Source organism: Aotus nancymaae, unplaced genomic scaffold (genome assembly GCF_030222135.1).
Source record: "Aotus nancymaae isolate 86718 unplaced genomic scaffold, 86718_ANA_hifiasm-v0.15.2.pri h1tg000028l, whole genome shotgun sequence".
Classification (NCBI taxonomy): Eukaryota; Metazoa; Chordata; class Mammalia; order Primates; family Aotidae; genus Aotus; species Aotus nancymaae.
The window spans coordinates 28,489,916-28,513,539 of NW_026988441.1; the positions used below are offsets into that span (position 1 = coordinate 28,489,916).

Below are 23,624 nucleotides of genomic sequence, written 5' to 3' on the forward strand. Positions count from 1 at the left end.
TGGCTGGGCATGGTGGCTCACACCTGTAATCCCAGCACTTTGGGAGGCCGAGGTGGGTGGATCACTTGAGGCCATGAGTTCGAGACCAGCCTGGCCAACATGAAGAAACCCTGTTTCTACTAAAAATACAAAAATTAGCTGGGCACGGGGGTGCATGCCTGTAATCCCAGCTGAGGCTGAGGCCAGAGAATCGCTTGAACCTGGGAGGCAGAGGTTGCAGTGAGCCAAGACTGTCACTGCACTCCAGCCTGGGCGACAGAGCAAGACTCCCCCTCAAAAAAACAAACAAACAAACAAACAAAAAAAAAACTAAACTAATTGTATTGCCTGGAGTCCCAGCTATTACTATTTGGAAGGCAGAGGCGGGAAGATCTCTTGAGATCAGGAGTTCGAGTTCGAGGCCAGCCTGGGCAACATAGTGAGATCCCATCTCTAACATAAAATAAAAACATAAACAATTTTATTGAGATATAATTCACATAGCATACAATTCACCTATGCAGAGTATACAGTGGTTTTCATATAGTTGCAGAGTTGTGCAACCACGGCTGTTATCCAATTTTAGGATCATTCCACCCTCCTTCCCCAAATCTTTCCTGTCCTTTTGCAGAGAATCCTCATCTCCCTCCTGCAGTCCCTGGCAATTACTGATCTGTTTTCCGTCTCTGTGGATTTGCCGGTTCTGGACATTTCTGTCAGTGAATCGTACACTGTGTGTCCTTCTGTGTCTGGCTCCTCTCGCTCAGCATCATGCTTTTGATGTTCGTCTGCATCATAGCATGGTCAGCACTTCATTCCTTTTTGATGGCCGCATCATATTCCCTGGTCCAGGCGGACCGCACTGTGCCTCTCCCTCCATCCAGTGGTGGACGTTTGGCTTGCTTCTGCTTTTTGGCTGCTGTGTCTCATGATACTATGAACGTCCCTGTGCAAGTTTTTCTGTGGACCTACCTTTTTGTTTCTCTTGGGTTCATTCCTGGGAGCGGAATTGCTAGGTCAGAGGGTAACACTGTGTGTAACCTTTTGAGGAACTGCCAGATGGTCGATGTGGCTTCACTGTTTTACATTCCCACATGTTTAAAGTTTTGTAACTTTTTTTGGTCTTTCAACATAATGTTACATTGTGAGTGGGGTACTGTACAAGAGACACCCACCTTCCTGGACACTCCCACCCCTCCTTAGGTGTCCCGGACATTAACCCTTTCAGCACCAGCTCCTCCCCACCTCCCACCCAAAGCTCCTTCTCGGTCCGTTTCCCACCTGGGACACATCTGCTCCAATGGGTTCCCCTCTCTTATCTCTGAGATCTATTAAATCAAATTAAATTAATTAATTTAATGAGATGGAATCTTGCTCCATCTCCTAGGCTGGAGTGCAGTGGCATGATCTTGGCTCACTGCAGCCTCCGCCTCCTGGGTTCAGGCGATTCTCCTGCCTCAGCCTCCCCAGTAGCTGAGATTACAGGCGTGTGCCAGGATTTCAGGTTAATTTTTGTATTTTTAGTAGAGACAGGGTTTCATCATGTTGGCCAGGCTGATCTTGAACTCCTGACCTCAAGTGATCCGCCCCCACCTCAGCCTCCCAAAGTGCTGGGATTACTGGCGTGTGCCACCGCGCCTGGCCTCTCTCTCAGCTCTCTGAGGCTTCTTTCATGGATTGGACACCATAACACCCCCTCCATTCCTGACACTGGCACCTCGGGGAATCCCAGCCGTTCTCTCGGAAGGCTACCGGCTGATGGCCTTTGTCTTAGTTCTCTCATTTACGGAGTGATTTACTCCATACCTCTTTTTGAATAAGGATTATTTGCCAAGTCCCAGGCTGGGGTCCTGAGATAGGAATTGAATGAGGGAGTTCTGGTGCCTGTTCAGGGTGGGGCTGAATGGGTTCAGATATCCCCTCTGTTGCCTGGGCTGTGGGAGATCGTGTCAGTATGAGAATCTCTTTCCCCCCCCCCCTTTTTTTTTTCTGAGACAGAGTCTTGCTCCGTCACCTAGGCTGGAGTGCAGTGGCACAATTTTGGCTCACAGCAACCTCTGCCTCCTGGGTTGAAGCGATTCTCATGCCTCAGCCTCCTGAGTAGCTGGGATTACAGGTGCCTGCCACCACGCCCAGCTAATTTTTTTTTTTTTTTGAGACAGTGTTTTGCTCTTGTTGCCCAGGCTGGAGTGCAGTGGCTCGATTTGGCTCACCGCAACCTCTGCCTCAGCCTCCCGAGTAGCTGGGATTACAGGCATGTGCCACCATGCCTGCTTTTTTTTTTATTTTTGAGACTGAGTCTTGCTCTGTAGCCCAGGCTAGAGTGCAGTGTCGCGACCTTGGCTCACGGCAACCTCCGCCTCCCGGGTTCTGGTTCAAGCAATTCTCCTGCCTTAGCCTCCTGAGTAGCTGGGATTACAGGCACTTGCCACCACGCTCAGCTAATTTTTGTATTGCTAATAGAGACGGGGTTTCACCATGTTGGCCAGGCTGGTCTTGAACGCCTGACCTCGTGATCTGCCCGCCTCAGCCTCCCAAAGTGCTATGATCACAGGCATGAGTCACTGTGCCTGGCCCAAAGAAGGAAGGCAATTTTTTATATTTTTAGTAGAGACAGGGTTTTGCCATGTTGGCCAGGCTGGTCTCGAACTCTTGACCTCAAGTGGTCCACCTGCCACAGCCTCCCAAAATGCTGGGATTACAGGTGTGAGCCACCACGCCTGACCTCTTTCCTCTTCTGCTCAATGGAGCCAACGTCCATCTTCCCTGGGATGTTGTGCAGATCCAGTGAGGGACCCTCTGCATGCTCCCATGGCATAGACTGGGTATCCCATCAAGTGTCCCCAGGCCCTCCCAGCAGCCAAAGAGTCTTGCACCTCAGGTGTGTGTTTCAGGGACATCCCCTGAGGACACTCCAACCCCAAGTGAGCACACGCTGCGTATTTTCTCCCTCCTTGTTGGAAACAGATGCTTGGTGCCACAAAGAAAAATCATCACTGAGACAAAGGATCTCTCAGCAAGCAGTTTGTACTTCCTGCACTGCAGGAAGGGCACCCTCACTAGCCATCTTGCCACAAGAGTACAATGAACAGAGGAAAGCAAACATATTTATCTCTTATGCATTTGGGGTTGTCCTTACTGCCGTGTCTGATCTGTTGGTTGGAGCCAGACCCTACAATCTAAACGAAAACCTGATTGGCTAATGACTTACTGCCTTGTCTGATCTGTTGCTTGGGGCCAGACCCTACAATCTAAACTAAAAACCCGATTGGCTAACGACTTACTGCTGTGTCTGATCTCTGTTGATTGGAGCCAGACCTTACAATCTAAACTAAAACCCGATTGGCTAACGACTAACTGCTGTGTCTGATCTCTGTTGATTGGAGCCAGACCTTACAATCTAAACTAAAACCCGATTGGCTAACGACTTACTGCTGTGTCTGATCTCTGTTGATTGGAGCCAGACCTTACAATCTAAACTAAAACCCGATTGGCTAATGACTTTACTGCTGTGTCTGATCTCTGTTGGTTGGAGCCAGACCTGACAATCTAAACGAAAACCTGATTGGCTAAGGACTTACTGCTGTGTCTGATCTGTTGCTTGGGGCCAGACCTTACAATCTAAACTAAAACCCTATTGGCTAACGACTTACTGCCCTGTCTGATCTCTGTTGGTTTGAGCCAGACCTTACAATCTAAACTAAAACCCAATTGGCTAATAACTTAAACATTTTTTAAATAGGTAAGGGGCATAGGCTGCAAGCTGGTACATGCCTGTGAGCACGTCCAGCACAAATATTTTGGTTAAAGTACAAGGACATAGAATGTACTACGTGCCTATAAGTGTGTCTAACAGCTACATAAGACAGGGCTTAACAAAGAGTTATTAGCACACTTATGATTTATTCTTTAACAAGAAAGGAATTTGAAGAGGAACTTTTACTTCCCACACTTTAGATCCTCGGCTCCCAGGACTTCGACATCTGCGTGAGGGACATGATCCCAGTGGACGTCCCTGAGCACTTCCGGGGCAGGGTCAGCATCTGGGCCACGGTGACCAGTGTGGACGGGAGTCAGCAGGTCGCATTCGATGACTCCACCCCCGTGCAGAGGCAACTGGTGGACATCCGGTATTCCAAGGACACGAGGAAGCAGTTCAAGCCGGGCCTGGCCTATGTGGGGAAGGTAACTTGGGGGTGACTGTGCCACATCCCTCCGAGGACCACTGTGAAAACACCACTAGCTAATAACTTCGCTTTGATGACTCAGCTGAAAATGGATCTCCTGACATAACTTTTGCAGAGGGTGGTAAGGGCTGGGGTCCCAGGTGAGGGTCGGGGACATTTCCTCTATGGTAAACAATGATGTACTCTGTTCCACATGGACAGACATTTGAGTAGACATTTATTTTTATTTTTATTTTTTGAGATGGAGTCTCACTCTGTCACCCAGGCTGGAGTGCAGTGGCGCCATCTTGGCTCACTGCAACCTCTGCCTCCCAGGTTCAAGTGCTGCAATCTCCGCCTCCTGGATTTAAGCGATTCTCCTGCCTCAGCCTCCCAGGTAGCTGGCATCCGCCACCACGCCTGGCTAATTTTTGTATTTTAGTAGAGTCGGGGTTTCACGATGTTGGTCAGGATGGTCTCGGACTCCTGACCTTGTGATTCGCCTGCCTCGGCCTCCTGAGTGCTGGGACTACAGGCGTGAGCCACTGCACCTGGCCTGAGTAACCATTTATTAAAGCAGCTCCTCTAAGGCAGTCCTATTTCTTCAATGGGTTCATTTTTTTTCTTTTTTTCTTTTTTTTGAGACAGAGTTTGGCTCTGTTGCCCAGGCTGGAGTGCAGTGGCACGATCTCGGCTCACTGCAACCTCCACCTCCTGGGTTCAAGCAATTCTCCTGCTTCAGCTTCCTGAGTAGTTGGGCTTACAGACACGTACCACCATGCCTGGCTAATTTTTGTATTTTTAGTAAAGATGGGGTTTCACCAGATTGGCCAGGCTGGTCTTGAACTCCTGATCTCGGGTGATCCACCCACCTCGGCCTCCCAAAGTGTTGGGATTACAGGCATGAGCCACCGTGCCCAGCTTTTTTTTTTTTTTTTCAAGACAGTTGCACTCCATTTCCCAGGCTGGAGTGCGGTGACTCACTGCAACCTCCACCTCCCAGGTTCAAGTGATTCTTCTGCCTCAGCCTCCCTAGTAGCTGGAATTACAGGCACATACCACCATGCCCAGTTAATTTTCGTATTTTTAGTAGTGGCGAGGTTTCGCCATGTTGGCCAGGCTGGTCTCGAACTTCTGGCCTCAAATGATCCTCCCACCTCGGCCTTCCAAAGTGCTGAGATTACAGGTGTGAGCCACCACTCTCGGCCTTCACTGGGTTGATTTTATCCTCGAAGGACCTAACTCAAGAGGCCTGCAGAGATAGACCTCCTGTTCCTAAGATTGAGGGATGCAGACTTGTGTGACATTTTCAACAAGCCTCTGCCTCCCGCCCACCACTCAAGTCTTATGCACAATAAATTTTGAGGTGACCAGATGTTGTGATCCTTATATATATTTTTTTTCTTAGAGACAGGGCTTTGCTCTATTGCCCAGGCTGGAGTACAGTGGTGAGATCATAGCTCACTGTAGCCTCAATATCCTGGACTCAAGCAAGTCTCCTGCCTCAGCCTCCTGGGTAGCTGGGACTGCAGGCATGAGCCACCATGCCAGGCAAATTTTTAAATTTTTAAATTTTTATTAATTTATTATTTTGAGATAGAGTCTCACTCTGTCGCCCAGGCTGGAGTGCAGTGGTGTGATCTCGGCTAATTGCAACCTCCTCTTCCCAGGTTCAAGCGATTCTCCTGCCTCAGCCTCCTAAGTAGCTGGGATTACAGGTGTGCGCCACCACACCCAGCTAATTTTTGCATTTTTAGTAGAGATGGGGTTTTGCCATGTTGGCCAGGCTGGTCTCGAACACCTGACCTCAGGTGATCCACCTGCTTCAGCCTCCCAGAGTGCCGGGATTATAGGCATGAGCCACCGTGCCCGACAGATTTTTAAATTTTTTTGTAGAGATGGGATCTTGCTGTGTTAGCCAGACTGGTCTTGAACACCTGGGCTCAAGCAGGTCTACCTCAGACTCCCAAAGTGCTGGGATTACAGGTGTGAGCCACTGCATGCAGCCATCATTCTTATTTTAATTGTTAAACTGGGGTAGGCTGGGCATGGTGGCTCATGCCTGTAATCCCAGCACTTTGGGAGGCTGAGGTGGATCACCTGAGGTCAGGAGTTCAAGACCAGCCTGGCCAACATGGTGAAACCCCGTCTCTTCTAAAAATACAAAAATTAGCTGGGTGTGGTGGTGGACACCTGTAATCCCAGTGACTCAGGACATTGAGGTAGGAGAATCGCTTGAACCTGAGAGGCAGCTGCTGCAGTGAGCCGAGATTGCACCACCACACTCCAGCCTGGGTGGCAGAGTGAGACTCTGTCTCAAAAAACAAACAAAAACCAAACTTGGTCGTCTTCACCCAGTTGCAGCAGCAGGAGCAGGGCACGGCCAACAGAGCCCAGTGTCACACAAGGGGAAAGTGGGCCACACCCCCGGCCCTGCCTCTGCCTGCACCCAGTTCCCTTTTGCCATCCATGAGTGATGCTGGCTGGCTGCCCTCACACTGAGTTCTGAGCCTCCCACTCTGCTCTGGAACCTCCCTTCTCTTCTCCATGCCAGTGTTAGAGCCACCTCTATCCCATGCACAGAGACACATCTCCCATGTCCCTGGCTTTGAGGGTGGCAGCTTGAGTTGAAACTAAAGTACCCTGTGCAGGATCAGAATGTGTATGAAGAAGAGGCTTAAGGCTACAAGCTTGGTAAAGAGGAGCATTTCACATATGACAGAAAATGTCTACCGTCTGCATTAAAGAACGGAGTTGTTAGGCTGGGCATAGTGGCTCACGCCTGTAATCCCAGTGCTTTGGGAGGTGAGGTAAGAAGACCACTTGAGGCCAAAAGTGTGAGACCAGCCTGGGCAACATAGTGAGATCCAGTCTCTACAAAAAAATAAAAAGAAATAGGCCGGGCGTGGTGGCTCACACTTTGGGAGACCAAGTGGGAAAATTGCTTGAGGCTAGGAGTTTGAGACCAGCCTGGGCAACAGAGAAAGACCCCATCTCTACAAAATTAAAAAAAATATATTAGCCAGGCATGGTATTGCACACCTGTGGTCCCAGCTGTCAGGAGGCTGAGGCAGGAGGATTGTTGAGCTCAGGAGGTAGAGGCTGCAGTGAGCTATGATTGGGCCACTTCACTCCAGCCTGGGCGACAGAGCAAGACTGTCTCTCAAAAAAGAGACATTTTTTATAAATAAAAAATAAAAAATAAAAAAAAAGAGTTCAGACTTAGACGGATCAAAATTCTTTTTCATGATACAGTCTCATCAGCATTCTATACATAGTCTGCTTTTATTTCTTTTGTGTTTTTAAAAATAATATAATAAACATTTGTCCAACCTAAGAAGTATAAAGAATAAACTATGTACTTTTAAAACAGGGCTATAGGCCAGGCATGGTGGTTCACGCCTGTAATCCCAGCACTTTGGGAGGCGGAAGCAGGCAGATCATTTGAGGTCAGGAGTTCAAGACCAGCCTGGCCAACATAGTGAGACCCGCCCCCCTCTCTACTAAAAAAAAAATAAAAAAAAGAAGGAATAAGGGAGTGCTTAATGAGGAGCATGTGGGCTGAATCCTGGTTCACTCCATCACCAAATACCTGTACAGCTGAGGGCTGTTTTAGGGTTCTTTAGAGGCTACAATCTATGCTCCTTTCAAAACATGCGTGTCTGTGCTTTTCTGGCTGGCTCTGCAACCAGTCCGAATGAGTGAGGCTTAAGTGTCACACTGAACTGTCCATACCCTGGTATGGCATCATACTAATGGCCAGCACATGTAATTTGTACTTCATGACCTCTTTGCCAAATCCAAGGGCGTGAAGGTCTACCCTTATTTTTTCTTCTAAGTGTGTTAATAGCTTTAGCTGTTACATTTAGGTCTATGATCCATTTGAGTTCATTTGTGTATATGGTGTGAGGTAGGGATGCAACTTCATTTAAAACTTTTTTTATTTTCTTAAGAGACAGAGTCTCATTCAGTCACCCAGGCTGGAGTCCAGTGGCACAATCATAGCTCACTGCAGCCTTGACCTCCTGGACTCAAGCGATCTTCCCACCTCAGCCTCCTGAATAGTTGAGACCACAGGTGCATGCCACCACACCTGGCTAATTTTTAAGTTTTTTGTAATGAGGTCTCACTATGTTGCCCAGGCTGGTCTGGGACTCTTGGCCTCAAGTGATCCTCTTGCTTTGGCTTCCCAAAGTGTTGGGATTACAGGCATGAGCCACTGCACCCAGCTTCCATGTCTATCTTGGAAGCCTCTTCAGTAGCTGGAACCACAGGCACCCACCACCACACCTGGCTAATTTTTAAATTTTTCATAGAGATGGGGTCTCACTGTGTTGCCCAGGCTGGTCTCACACCCGTGGCCTCAAGCAATCCTTTTGCCTTGGCCTCCCAAAGTGTTGGGATTACAGGTGTGAGCCTCTGCATCCAGCCTTCATGTCTATTTGTATTCCAATATCTTGCTTACTGTAAGTTTGGAAACTGGGACCTGAGTCCTTTTTTGTTCCCTTTCAGGATTGTTTAGGCTATTCAGGACCCACTGCGATTCCCTATGAATTTTAGGAGTAGTTTGTTAATTTCTGCAGAGAAGCCCGCCCAGGTTCCAGTGGAGATTGTGTTGATTCTGCAGATCAGTTTGGGGAGCATGGCCACCTTAACTCTGTGGTGTCTCGGGTGACCTTTTCCAGGTGGAGCTATCCTACCCAGATGGCAGCCCGGCCGAAGGGGTGACGGTCCAGATTAAAGCAGAACTGACACCCAAGGACAACATTTACACCAGCGAAGCTGTGTCCCAGGGTGGACTGGTGGGGTTTGAAATCCCTTCCATCCCCACGTCAGCCCAGCATGTGTGGCTGGAGGTGGGTGAGTCCCCCAGACCCTTGTCATTCAGCCAGCAGGTAGGGACTTGGGGCCTCCCCCAGGATGGATGCAGGCACCCGATCAGTGGGCCCGGAACCCGTCGCAGCCCTGGAGGAGTACACATTGCACCGGACAGTGGGACAGACAACACAGCCATCCTGGGGTCGGGTGGAAGGTCCAGGAGACATAAGCATGCCTGGTCCAGTTGTGCCAAAGGAGTCTTCTCCAAGGGGATCTCTCTAAATGGACTCCTGACCATGGGGACGTCAGCTAGGCTGCTTCAGGGAGGGTGGAACAGCATGGGTGGAGGCTCAGAGGCAGACCGTGATTATACTGTAATCAACATCTCACAAATGCTCAACATCTCACAAATGCTCAAACTGAGCCATTTTGGAAAGACATTGGGGAGAGAGCCAGTGAGGGTGTCCGCCACCTCGCCGGGGTGCTCAGTGGAAAGCAGTGTCAGGGGAAAGAGTGGTCTTATTTCTTTTTTTAAAGACGGAGTCTTGCTCTGTCGCCCAGGTTGGAGTGCAGAGGCGCCATCGTAGCTCACTGCAGCCTCAAACTGCTGGGTTCAAGCAGTCTTCCTGAGTCAGCCTCCCAAGTACCTGAGATTACAGGTGCATGCCTATAATTGGCACCACACCCAGTTAATTTTTAAATTGTTTCTGTAGAGAAACAATTTTTTTGCTTTTCTTCATTATCAATACAAAAACTTCTTTTCAAAATTATTTCAGAGACATGGTCTAGCTCTGTTGTCCAGGCTGGAGTACAATGGTGCGATCATAGCTCATTGCAGTTTTGAACTCCTGGACTCAAGCGATCCTCTTGCCTCAGCCTCCCTAGTAGCTGAGACTTCAGGCATGTGCCACCACGCCCCAGTAATTTTCAAAAAAATTTTTCATAGAGACCGGATCTTGCTATGTTGCCCAGGCTGGTCTTGAACTCCTGGGCTCAAGTGATCCTCCCACCTCTGCCTCCCAAAATGCTGAGATTACAGATATGAACCCACTGTGTCCGGCCCCCAACAGCCTTTGACCAATCTTGGACACTTCTTTTTTTTCTTTTGAGATGGAGTCTTGTTCTGTTACCCAGGCTGGAGTGCAGTGGTATGATCTCTGCTCACTGCAACCTCTACCTCCTGGGTTCACGCAATTCTCGTGCCTCAGCCTCCCAAGGAGCTGAGATTATAGGCATGCACCACCACTCCCAGCTGATTTTTGTACTTTTTTTTTTTTTTTTTGAGATGGAATCTCGCTTTGTTGCCCAGGCTCGGGTGCAGTGGTGCGATCTCAGCTCACTGCAACCTCTGCCTCCCAGATTCAAGTGATTCTCCTGCCTCAGTCTCCCGAGCGGCTGGGATTACAGGCGCCTACCACTAAGCCCTATTTTTTGTATTTTTGACTAATTTTTGTATTTTTAGTAGAGACAGGGTTTCGCCATGGTGGCCAGACTAGTTTTGAACTCCTGACTACAGGTGATCCACCCACCTCGGCCTCCCAAAGTGCTGGGATTACAGGCGTGAGCCACCTCAAATTTTTGTATTTTTTTTTTTTTTTTTTTAGTAGAGACGGGTTTTCACCATGTCGACCAGACTGGCCTCAAACTCCTGACCTCAGGTGATCCACCTGCCTCGGCCTCCCAAAGTGCGTGGGCCACCGTGCCCAGCTGGATACTTGCTTCTTGGAGCTAGGAAGAACAGGGTAGACAACTGGATCCTACTCCCTGAGGACTGGGGAGGGGGTTCCCCAAAGGGATATTGGAGCGTGAGAGGATGTTGCTTTTGGGTAGAGCAGGCAAAAGCATTCCCAGGACCCCTTTCTGCTCTCGATAGTCGGGTGTTGACCCAAGCGTCTTCTGTTCTTCAGACCAAGGTGACGGCACTGAACGGAAAACCTGTGGGGGCCCAGTACCTGCCCAGCTTCCTCTCCCTCGGCAGCTGGTACTCCCCCAGCCAGTGCTACCTGCAGCTGCAGCCACCCTCCCACCCACTGCAGGTAAGATTTTCAGCTGCTGCCCTTCCTGTAATCCCAGCACTTTGGGAGGCCAGGAGGTGGGGGTGGGAGGGGAATCACTTGAGGTCAGGAGTTCGAGACCAGCCTGGCCAACATGGCAAAACCCCATCTCTACTAAAAATACAAAAATCTGCTAGGTGTGGTGGTGCGTGCCTGCAGTCCCAGCTACTTGGGAGGCTGATGCTGGAGAATTGCTTGAACTCAGGAGGTGGAGGTTGCAGTGAGCTGAGATCATACCACTGCACTTCAGCCTGGGTGACAAAGCAAGACTCGGTCATACACAAAAAAAGGCCAGGCCCGGTGGCTCACGCCGGTAGTCCCAGCACTTTGGGAGGCTGAGGTGGATGGATCATGAGGTCAGGGGTTTGAGACCAGCTTGACCAACATAGTAAAACCCCGTCTCTACTAAAAATACAAAAATATCAGCAAGGCCTGGTGGCGGGAACCTGCAATCCCAGCTACTTGGGAGGCTGAGGCAGGAGAATTGCTTGAACCTGGGAGACAGGTTTCAGTGAGCCGAGATGGCGCCACTGCACACTCCAGCCTGGGTGACAGAGTGAGACTTTGTTTCAAAAAAAAAAAGAAAAAGAAAAAAGAAGCCGGGCGCGGTGGCTCACGCCTGTAATCCCAGCACTTTGGGAGGCCGAGGCAGGTGGATCACGAGGTCAAGAGATCGAGACCATCCTGGTCAACATGGTGAAACCCCGTCTCTACTAAAAATACAAAAAATTAGCTGGGCATGGTGGCGCGTGCCTGTAATCCCAGCTATTCAGGAGGCTGAGACAGGAGAATTGCCTGAACCCAGGAGGCGGAGGTTGCGGTGAGCCGAGATCGCGCCATTGCACTCCGGCCTGGGTAACAAGAGTGAAACTCCATCTCAAAAAAAAAAAAAAGAAAAAAGAAAAAACGTGGCATGAGTGAACCTCTAAGGCAGCAGTAGCCAGCCTTTTTGGCACCAAGGATTGGTTTCGTGGAGGACAGTTTTTCCATGGGCTGGGCAATGGGTTGGGGCAGATAGTTTCAGGATGATTCAAGCACATCGTGTTTATTTTGTACTTTATTTCTATTATTGTGACATTGCAGTATACAATGACACGATGATACCACTCCCCATCATGGAGAATCAGTGGGAGCCCTGAGCTTGTTTTCCTGCAACTGGTCGGTCCCATCTGGGGATAACGGGAGACAGTGACAGATCATCGGGCATTAGATTCTCATAAGGAGGGCGCATCCTAGATCTCGTGCATGCGCAGTTCACAATAGGGTTCAGGCTCCCGAGAGAATCTAATGCCGCCACTGCGGATCTGACAGGAGGCGGAGCTCAGGTGGCAATGCAAGTGACAGTGAGCGGCTGTAAATACAGAGGAAGCTTCGATTGCCGGCCTGCCACTCACCTCCTGCTGTGCGATCGGTTCCTAACAGGCCATGAATCAGTATGGGCCCTGGGGCTGGGGACCCCTGCTCTAAGGGACCTAATACTGCGACTGACACAGGGACCTCTCATCTCCCCAGCAAGGGGAGAATTCTGTGGAATGCATGCATGCGTTGCTGTTTATTTCTCTTTTTTCTTCTCTTTTCTTCCTTTTTCTCTTCTCTTTTTTTTTTTTTTTTTTTTTTTGAGATGGAATCTCGTTCTGTCACCCAGGCTGGAGTGCAGTGGTGTGATCTCTGCCCACTGCAACCTCCGTCTCCAGGGTTCAAGTAATTCTGCTTCAGCCTCTGGAGTAGCTGGGATTACAGGTGCCCACCAGCCCGCCAGGCTAATTTTTGTGTTCTAGTAGAGACGGGGTTTCACCATGTTGGCCAGGCTGGTCTTAAACTCCTGACCTCCAGTGATCCGCCCACCTCAGCCTCCCAAAGTGCTGGGATTATAGGCGTGAGCCACTGTACCTGGCCCGTTGCTATTTATTTCTGATGGACATTTAGGCCGTGGCCCAGGGCTGACGGTGATGATCACCACTGCTCCCAGACCTGACATAGGGCTGCTGCTATCGGCCGGATTCCCTGCTGTCTTGAGCCTTCCGTTAGTGCAAAGTCCCTGGGAGTTTCTCCACCCGGACACACTGAGTGCAAAGGCAAGGTGAACTTAGAGCCGTGTCTGTCATTCATTTTTCCTGGGTCTATTATTTTGCAATTCTGATTATATAAGGGGTGTGTGTGTGTGTGTGTGTGTGTATTTTTCTTTTAATTCATAGACTTACTTTTTTAAGAACAGTTGTGAGTTTGTACAAACCTTGAACAAAAAGAGTTTCCGGCTGGGTGTGATGGCTCACACCAGTAATCTCGGCACTTTGGGAGGCTGAGGCGGGAGGATCGCTTGAGCCCAGGAGTTTGAGACCAGCCTGGGCAACGTGTTGAAATCCCATCTCTACCAAAACCAAAACAAAAAGAAACAAAAAAACCCCAGCCGGATGTGGTGGTGCACGCCTGTAGTCCCAGCTACTCAAGAGGCTGAGTCAGGAGCATCGCTTGAGCCCAGGAGGCTGAGACCGCAGTGAGCCATGATCGTGCCACTGTACTCCAGCCTGGGTGACAGAATGCGATCCTGTCTCAAAACTAAACTTGACTAAACGTTACCTATAGCTTGCTATTGACCAGAATCCTTGCTGATAACAGAGTCAATGAGGCCGGGCACAGTGGCTCATGCCTATAATCCCAGCACTTTGGGAGGCTGAGGCAAGCAGATCACTAAGTCAGGAGATCAAGACCACCCTGGCTAACACAGTGAATCCCCGACTCTACTAAAAATACAAAAAATTATTCAGGCGTGGTGGCACGCACCTGTAATCCCAGCTATTCGGGAGGCTGAGACAAGAGGATCGTTTGAACCCCGGAGGCAGAGGTTGCAGTGAGCCGGGATTGCGCCACTGCCCTCAAGACTCCGTCTCAAAAAAAAAGAAAAAGTCAGTGAACACAGATTTTGTACTTTGTATGTATTATATACTGTATTCTTCATAAAGAAGAGCAAATATCTTTTGACTGTTGATGAAGTAGGAGTAGATGATCATCGAGGTCTGCTTCCTTGCCGTCTTCACGTTGAGTAGGCTGAGGAGGAGGAAGAGGAAGGGTGGGTCATGCTGTCTCAGGTAGAAGTGGAAGAAAATCCACATATTAGTGATGCGGGCAGTTTAAACCTGTATTTTTCAAGGGTCAACTGTATATATGTGTGTATATACGTATATACTATGTGTGTGCATAGATATCTAGGTATCTACATCTACATGTATGTATACACACACTTTTTCTTGTCAGAGTCTCCCTCTGTCGCTCAGGCTGCAGTGCAGTGGCACAATCTTGGCTCACTGCAGCCTCCACCTCCCGGTTTCAATTGCTTCTCCTGCCTCAGTCTCCCAAGTAGCTAGGATTACAGGTACCCACCACCCTGCCCAGCTAATTATTTTTGTATTTTTAGTAGAGACGGGGTTTCACCGTGTTGACCAGACTGGTCTCGAACTGCTGGCCTCAGGTGATCCACCTGCTTCGCCCTCCCAAAGTGCTGGGATTATGGGTGTGAGCCACTGCGCCCGGCCATACACATCTATATTTAAGGTCCATGGACGTCCTTCGGTTAATTCCGTGGGCTAGCGGCAGGCTCACTGGCTGGGCCGTTCGCATCCTGGCCGCAATCCCAGAAGAGCCTCTGGCTCAAGCTATAGCCCCAGCCTTGGCAGAAACGTCACCCCTAATGGAAAACAGTTGCCATCACAGCGCCCAGGGCCCTACCAGCCCATAAACCTCTCACGCTCCTTTTCTGATCACATCGAGGCCCCTGGGGTTTGGCTTGGAGGAATCGTGGCGCCGAGGCTGCCTGTTTCCTGGGATTAACAGCCCTTTGCAGAGGTTGTAAGAATGAGAAGTCGGACAGGAATCACGCCCAGCTTGGCTGAACACACGGTTCTTGTTGTAATGTCATTAAACCAGTGGTGCAGGGTGTGGGGGACGCTGGTGCTGGCCTCCTCCTCAGGGGACAGGAAGGAATCTTGTGTTCTCAGCTGGCCAGACTTGTTCTGCTTAGGGGAAGACCTGGCTCTGTCACTCAGATCTTGCCCCCCGGTTGACAACTCAATCCTGCTTGAGGTGACTCAGTAAACCCCAACTCCTCCCCACCACCAAACTGCCGTGAGGGGCCCGGGGCACAACCTCAGGGCATGGGGGAAAGGGATTCATGCTGGAGCCAGGCTGGGCATGGTTCAGGGACCTCTTCCCCTTCTTCTAGCACCAGGGCCCAGGCAGGAGGGAGCTGGGGGGCTCCACTGCCCACATCTTGGCACCCACCCTTCTGAACCTGTTTTGGTTGGAGAACGGGGGCTGTCCCTCCAGTCTTTTAAGGTTGTTTTGATGCCACAAATTTAGTGCAGAAGAGGAGAAAGATTTGTGCTCTCCTTTTTACTCCCAAGAGCTCAAGCAGTAGGGGACTTTTGTTTGGGTGTCTTTTTATAAGGGGCACATTTATAAATTTAGAATGAAATTGAAAATGTTAGTATAATAAACAACCACAGGACTTTCACCTAGATTTATAAATTAATGTTTTTCCTGTATCTTTTCATTCATCCCTCCATCCACCCTCCAACCCTCTCTCCATCTCTCCATCCTTTCCCTCTTCATCCCTCCCTCCATCCATCCTCTCTCCCTCCATTCATTCACCCTTCCTCCCTTTTTCGTCCCTCCCTCCACCCATCTGTCCACCTACCCTTTATCCACTCATCTTCTCTCCATCCATCTACCCTTCATCTGTCCATCCATCCTCCATCCATCTATTCATCCGTGCATCCACCCTCCCTCTCCCCCTTCATCCAGCCATTATCCATCCATCTACCCTCCCCCTCCTTTCTTCCTTCCCTTCTTTTCCTCTTCCATCCATCCATACATTCATCCATTTGCCCTTCATCCATACATCCACCATCCATTCATCCACCATTCATCCATCTATCATCCATCCATCCATCATCCATCCATCACCCACCCTCCCTCCCTCCCTCCTTCTTTTCTTCCTCCACCCATCCATCCACCCACTACACTTATCTGTTTACCATGTATCCATCTATCCATCCATCCATCCATCCATCCATCCATCCATCCATCCATCCATCCATCCATCCATATAGGGTCCAGCCCTATAGGGTTCTGTGAGCCTCTCCCTGCTAGTGCAGAGATGAGAAACTGTAGAAATAAAAGAGACAGACACAGAGATAGAGAAAAGAGAGTTTGGGCTTGGGGGTCCACTGCCAGCTAAAGCGCAGAGACCTGCAGTGGCCCCGAGTGCCTAGACGCTCTGACTTTTATTGAGTACAAAGCAGGGGGCAGGGAAGGCAGGGTGAGGTAATGGTGTTCGGTGATGGGGTCAGGTAAATCACGTGTCTTGGAGATGGGGGGTCCAGGACTTTCAAGCAGCCGAGGCGAGGAGAAAACCTAATGCGTCAGCACTCTTCGCATATTTGTTAGAAATGTCAAGGACATTAATTCTTATCTTCTGAGAAAAAGAGAAACCAGGCGCAGAAGCAGAACATGAGAGTGGGCATGGAACGTGACCACTGAAGTACAGCATCACACAGAGACAGTTAAGGTCCCGGATGTCTGCGGGCTTCCCTGACAGCCGTCCGGCCTTGCCACAAGAGCCTGGAGAAGCGGAGTTTTCTCCTAATTCCCCCAGGAAGGAGAGGTCTCGGTCATTTTGGACATCTCCTTCCCTAGCAGGCTAAACAGTGGGCGCTTTCCCAGCGCTGGCGCTGCCGCACAGCCGAGGCGCCCTCCAGCAGCCCTTATGCGGCGTGACAGAGGGCTCAGAGCATCTTGCCTTAGGATCACTTTGTTCACAGTGTCCCCTCAGTTCCATGCTTCATAACCCGATAGTCATTATTAAAATCAAAGGTTATATTGAGTATATATTTTTATGATTATAAGTGAATAACTATAAGATTATATAAAGGAATGACTATGTGCCTACATTTCTAATCTTTTCTAAATCAATATTTATATGGGAACAGGCTGAGGCTTCAGACCCTTGCCACGGCACTTGTGGGGTTTCCCCCCTACACATCCATCCATCTGCTCTTCATCTAGTCATCCACCCTTCATCCAGCCATCCATCCACCCTCCCTCCATCCATCTTTTCCTCCTTTCTTTCCTTCCTCCACCCATCCATCCACCCACTACACTTACCTATTTACCATCCATCCATCTGCGCTTCATCCAGTCATCCACCCTTCATCTATCCATCCATCCAACCACACACCCTTCATCCATTCATCCGTTCTCCCTCTGTCCATCCTCCCTTTGTCCCTCCTTTCGTCCATCCATCTGCCAATCCACCCATCCACCCATTTCTCTACACAGTTTTTGGCTGCAGCATTTGAAAGCAAGTTACAGACATGATAGTGGTTCACTCTTAAATACTTGACCATAATGTATACTTTTAAAAAAGGCATTCTTTTACCTGACCTCAAGGCCATTTTGTTAGGTCACACGTAAGAAAATTACATTCATTGAATCATATCTAATTCATAGGCAATATTCAGATTTTCAAGAGGTGCCAGAAAATGTAATTTATATTTAGTGTTTGCATGCATGTGTGACTGCACAATTGTATCACACATGTGTGACTACGCATGAGTGTGCATGTGCATTTGGGTGTGTGTGCACACTCACCCATGTGTATATACTTGGTTTTTAGGGGTTTCACTGTGTTGCCCAGGCTGAACTCCTGACCTCAAGTGATCCTCCACACCTCACCCTCGAAGAGGGTTGAGATGACAGACGTAACCACCACACCTGGCTCCACTATTGTTAATAATTGGGTTATTTATCTTTTCTTTGATGAGTTGTGAAAGTTCTTTATAAATTCTGGTTACTAGCCCTCATCAGATGTGTACCTTGCAGACATTTTCTCCTATTTTATGGGTTATCTTTTCACTTTCCTGACAGTGTCCATTAGACAACAAAAAAATTTAATTTGGTGAAACCCAATTTTTCTTTTTCTTTTGCTGCTTGTACTTCTGGTGCCACATCTCAAAGAAACCATTGCCAAATGGTCATGAAGATTTATCCCTATGTTTTCTTCTAAGAGTTATAATTTCAGCTCTTACATTTAGGTCTTTCATCGGTTTTGAGTTAATTTTTGTATATGGTGTGAGGTAGGGATACAAATTCATTCTTTCTTTTTTTCTTTCTTCTTTCTTTTTTTTTTTTTTTTGAAAGAGGACCTTGCTCTGTCACCCAAGGTGGAGTGCAGTAGTGTGATCATAGCTCACTGCAGCCTCAACCTCCTGGGCTCAACCTCCCACCTCAGCTTCCTAAAGTGTTGGGATCACAGGTGTGAGCCACCACACCCAGACCAACTTCACTCTTTTGCATGCATTTATTCAGTTGTCTCAGCACCGTTTGTTGAAAATACTATACTTTTCCCCATTGAATGGTCTTGGTACCGTTATTTCAAGTCAGTTGCCCTTAGCTGTCTGGATTCATTTTAGGGCTCTCACTTCTATCCCATTGGTCTCTATGTCTCTCCTTTTGCTGGTACTACACTGTCTTGATTACTGTAGCTTTGTAGTAAGTTTTGAAATTAGGATGTGTGAGTCCTCCGACGTACTCTTCTTTTTCAAGATTCCTGAGTCCTTTGTGTTTCCATATAAATTTTAGGACCAGTCTTTCCATTTCTGCAAAAAAGGCCATTGAGATTTTGATAGGCTTCCCCTAATGCTAACATCTTACAAAACTATGATCCATTTGTCATAGCTAAGAAATCAACACTGGACATTGCTGTTAACCAGACTCCAGATTTGATTTGGATTTCCCCAAGTTTTCTCACTCATGGCCTTGTTTTCTGGTCCAGGATCACCATTAGGGTCCCACATCACATTTAGACATCACGTCTCCTTGGTCTATTCTAATCTGAAAATTTCTTAGTCTTTCCTCTTTCATTACCTTGGCACTCTTTTTCCTTTCTTTTCTTTTCTTTCTTTCCTTTTTTTTTTTTTTGACCGGGTCTTGCTCTGTCACCCAGTGTATTAGTCTGTTTTCATGCTGCTGATAGAGACATACCCAAGACTGGATAATTTATAAAGAAAAAGAGGTTTATTGTTATTTATTTATTTATTTTGAGATGGAGTCTTGCTCTGTTGCCCAGGCTGGAGTGCAATAGCGCAATCTCAGCTCACTGCAGCCTCTGCCTCCCTGGTTCAAACAATTCTCCTGCCTCAGTCTCCTGAGTAGCTGGGATTACAGGCACCTGCCATCATGCCTGGCTAATTTTTGTATTTTTGTAGAAACAGTATGGGGGAAACCGTCTCCATGATTCAGTTATCTCCCATCAGGTCAGGTCCTTCCCACAACATGGGAATTATGGGAGCTACAATTCCAGATGAGATTTGGGTGGGGACACAGCCAAACCGTAGCACCCAGGCTGGAGTGTGGTGGCACAGTTATGGCTTACTGCAGCCTTGACCTCCCATGCTCAAGTGATCCTCCCGCTTCAGCCCCCAAAAGAACTGAGACTATAGGCTTCTGCCACCACACCCAGCTAATTTTTAAATATTTTTTGTAGATATGGAGTTTCGCCATGTTGCTCAGGCTGGTCTAGAACTCCTGAGCTCAAGCAATCTGCCTGCCTCGGCCTTCCAAAGTGTTTAGGATTTCAGACATGAGCCACCACACTCAGCTGATGTTCTTCTTTTTGCTCTCAAATTTTCCAAATTTGGCTGTGGGAGTCCCTGAGGGCCAGCATTAGTATGTTCAAAATTAGGAAACAGCATTTATTTTTATTTTTTTGGAGACAGGGTCTCACTCTGTCACCCAGTCTGGAGTGCAGAGGTACAGTCGTGGCTCACTGCAGCCTTTACTTCCTAGGCTCAAGTGACACTCCCACCTCAGCCCCCTGAGTGACTGGAACTACAGGCATGTGCCACCATGCCTGGGCAATTTTTTTTTTTTTGTACTTTTTGTAGAGACAGGGATCTCACTATGTTGCCCAGGCTGGTGTCGAACTACTGGGCTTGAGCGATTTGTCCACCTCAGGCCCTCAAAGTGCTGGGATTACAGGCGGGAAGCACTGTGCCTGCCCATAAACAGTTCTTAGGACTCTTCCTTTTCTTTCTTTCTTTTTTTTTTTTTTTTTTTTTAAGACGGAGTCTTGCTCTGTCACCCAGGCTGGAGTGTGGTGGTGCAATCTCAGCTCACTGCAACCTCCGCCTCCCCGATTCAAGAGATTCTCCTGCCTTAGCCTCCTGAATAGCTGGGATTACAGGTGTGTGCCACCACTCTTTGCAGGACGCGGTACAGATGAAACGTGATGATGGTGTGAAAGCCCTTAATAAGGTGTCTTGCCGTAAAGAATTGAACCTTGCCCAAAGAGAGGGCTGGCCTTTGCCCATAGCTCCTGGGAGGTTATCTAAGCCCTTCGATGCCTGATAAAAGTGCCTTTTTTGGCCAGGCATGGTCAGATCTCAAACTCCCGACCTCATGATCCGCCTGCCTTGGCCTTCCAAAGTGTTGGGATTACAGGCATCAGTCACCGCGTCTGACCTTCTTCTGATGCCAATTGCTGAATTTGGGGGTCCTCACACTACTGCAGTTTCTTTAATTCTCTAGAAGAATTAACAGGACTCACTAACAGCTGTTATATTTACAGTTACAATTTATTACAATAAACAGTACACATTAAAATCAGTGAAGACGAGAGGCCGATGATGTGGAGTCCAAAAGAGTTCTGAACATGAACTTACTTTCATTTGTTCTCTCTGCATAGAGTGAGGGATGGTGTTATTTTCCTACCAGTGACGTGTGACACCACGCGTGGTGTGCTGCCAAGCAGAGAAGCTCCTCGGAGCCTTGGTGTCCAGATGATGTTTTTCTTTCTTTCTTTCTTTTTTTTTAATAGAGATGAGGTCTTGCCATGTTGCCCAATCTGGTCTTGAACTCCTGGCCTCAAGCGATCCTCCTGCCTCAGCCTCCCAAAGCACTGGCATTACAGGCATGAGCTGCCACACCCGGGCTGGTGTCCAGAGTTTTCGCTGGGGCTCAGTCACGTAGACATAGATGACCTCCTGCCTGCGTGACTAATCTCCTCCCCCAGCTTCTCCACAGGTTGATCTGATCCTGCATGGTCCAAGGCCCCCTCCAGAAATCATATTTATTACTATCTGCTGTGACCCAAACCCCCAAGTAGACAGGGACACTTTTTTTTTTGAGACAGAGTTTCGCTCTTATTGCCCAGGCTGGAGTGCAATGGCGTATTCTCAGCTCACTGCAACCTCTGCCTCCCAGGTTTAAGCGATTCTCCTGCCCCAGCCTCCTGAGTAGCTGGGATTACAGACATGTCCCACCACACCTGGGTAGTTTAGTATTTTTAGTAGAGACAGGGTTTCTCCATGTTGGTCAGGCTGGTCTCAAACTCCTGACCTGAGGTGATCTGCCCGCCTCAACCTCCCAAAGTGCTGGAATTACAGGCGTGAGCTGCCATGCCTGGCCAACAAAGGCACTTTTATCAGGCATCGAAGGGCTTAGATAACCTCCCAGGAGCTATGGGCAAAGGCCAGCCCTCTCTTTGGGCGAGGTTCAATTCTTTACGGCAAGACACCTTATTAAGGGCTTTCACACCATCACCACGTTTCATCTGTACCGCGTCCTGCAAAGATTTGAGCCTCAGGCTGTATACAGAACTAGGGGCCACTGGACGGGTGTGGTGGCTCATGCCCGTAATCCCAGCACTTTGGGAGGCCAAGGTGGGAGGACCACCTCAGGTCAGGAGTTCGAGACCAGCCTGGCCAACATGGTGAAACCCTGTTTCTACTAAAAATACAAAAATTAGCTGGGCATGTTGGCGGGTGTCTGTAATCTCAACTACCCAGGAGGCCGAGGCAGGAGAATCACTTGAACCCAGGAGGCGGAGGTTGTAGTGAGCTTAGATCACACCATTGCATGCCAGCCTGGGTAACAAGAGTAAAATGCTGTCTCAAAAAAAAAAACAAAACTAGGGGCCAGGACTGGATGCCGGGCGCTCTGCTCCCTCAGCCATCCCAGCCTCCCTCTGGCCGCAGAGTGGCTGTCTTCCTGTGGTGGACTGCAATGTTGGTGCCAGGCAGGGCCCCCCATGATGCGTGTCTTCCATAGGTTGGGGAAGAAGCCTACTTTTCTGTGAAGTCCACATGCCCCTGCAACTTTACCCTGTACTATGAGGTGGCTTCAAGGGGCAATATCGTGCTATCGGGCCAGCAGCCTGCCCACGTCACCCAGCAGCGAAGCAAGCGGGCAACCCCTGCCCTGAAGAAACCGATTCGTTTAACACACCTTTCTGAGACAGGTGAGCTGGGCAGCGGGGAGAAGGTTCCTGTTCTTCCTTCCATCCACCTGTTTATTCACCTGTCCTCTACCCTTCCATTCACCCACTATCCATCCATCCATCCATCCATCCACTGAGACTGAGATGGGTGCTCCTGCAAAGGGTGACAAGGCAAGACCCAGCAGATCAGGGAGTCTGCCTTGGGATGGAGAGGACGCATCCTTAACAATACCAGGCTGGGTCCAGGAGGACAGTGACCAGCGGCTGGAAATGCAGCGGGTCAGGCCCCAGGCTCGTCTCACTCTGCATCTGCAGGGCACAGGAACAAGCCAGCCACACCGATGGGGCCCCTGTGCTGGCCTGCACTGTGCTGTTGCGTCTGTGCGCTGGCGGTTCTGCCTATGAGTCCTCTTCCTCTTCCCTTTGACTCCATGTGCTCCTCATAAAACTCTCCTTTCAGGGGACCTCTTAGTCCTTTTCCTCTTCACAGCCCTTCTGCCCAAGACAGGATCCCCAATTTGAGCACTATAGTCATCTATAGGGACTAGATCACTCTAGAGTGGGGGTGTCCTGTGCGCTGTAGGGTGCTGAGCAGCGTCCCTCCTCTCTCCCCACCAGAGGTCAGTAGTACCAACTCTCCACAGTATGATGTTGCCACTATCCCCAGGGGGCAGAGTCACTCCCAGGTGAGAATCACTGAGATAGGTAGGTAGATGGATAGAATGATGGGTGGATAGATAGACGGGCAGGGTCTCTCAGGCTAAGGCAAGGTTTCTCAACCTTGGCACTATCAACATTTGGGTGGAGGCACTGTAGGATGTTGAGCAGCGTCCCTGGCCTCCACCCCTTAGATGCCAGTAGCCCTATAGATGATGGAGGAATGGATCAATGGATGAATGGACAGATGGGAAGATGGATAGATGGATGGATGGATGGTTGATTGAATAGATACATGAATGGATGGATGAATGGACAGATAGATGGATAGATAGATGGATGGATGGATGAATGGATAGATGGATAGATAGACAGAAGGATGGATAGACAGAAAGATGGATAGATAGATGGATGAAGGAATGGACAGATAGATGGATGAACAGAAGGATGGATGAATGGATGGGCAGAAGGATGGATGGGTGGATGAATGGATGAATGGTGAATGGGTGGATGATTGGATGAATAGATGGATGGATGGATAGTGGATGGATGGATGGGTGGATGATAGATGGATAAATAGATGGATGGATAGTGGGTGGGTGGGTAGGTGATGGATGGATGAATAGAGGGATGGGTAGATGGATGGATAGTGGTGGTGGGTGGTTGGATGTGTGGATG

General features: G+C 49.0%; 1 protein-coding gene across 1 annotated transcript in view; it reads left to right on the forward strand.

Moving 5' to 3' along the window:
• Positions 1–23,624, forward strand: part of CPAMD8 (C3 and PZP like alpha-2-macroglobulin domain containing 8) — a 114,777-nt gene that overhangs the window by 23,421 nt on the left and 67,732 nt on the right. Inside the window, exons 11-14 of the mRNA XM_064381667.1 lie at positions 3,937–4,164; positions 8,831–9,001; positions 10,871–10,999; positions 22,121–22,310. Of these exons, the coding sequence (XP_064237737.1) occupies positions 3,937–4,164; positions 8,831–9,001; positions 10,871–10,999; positions 22,121–22,310 (718 nt within the window). The remainder of the gene's footprint in view (positions 1–3,936; positions 4,165–8,830; positions 9,002–10,870; positions 11,000–22,120; positions 22,311–23,624) is intronic.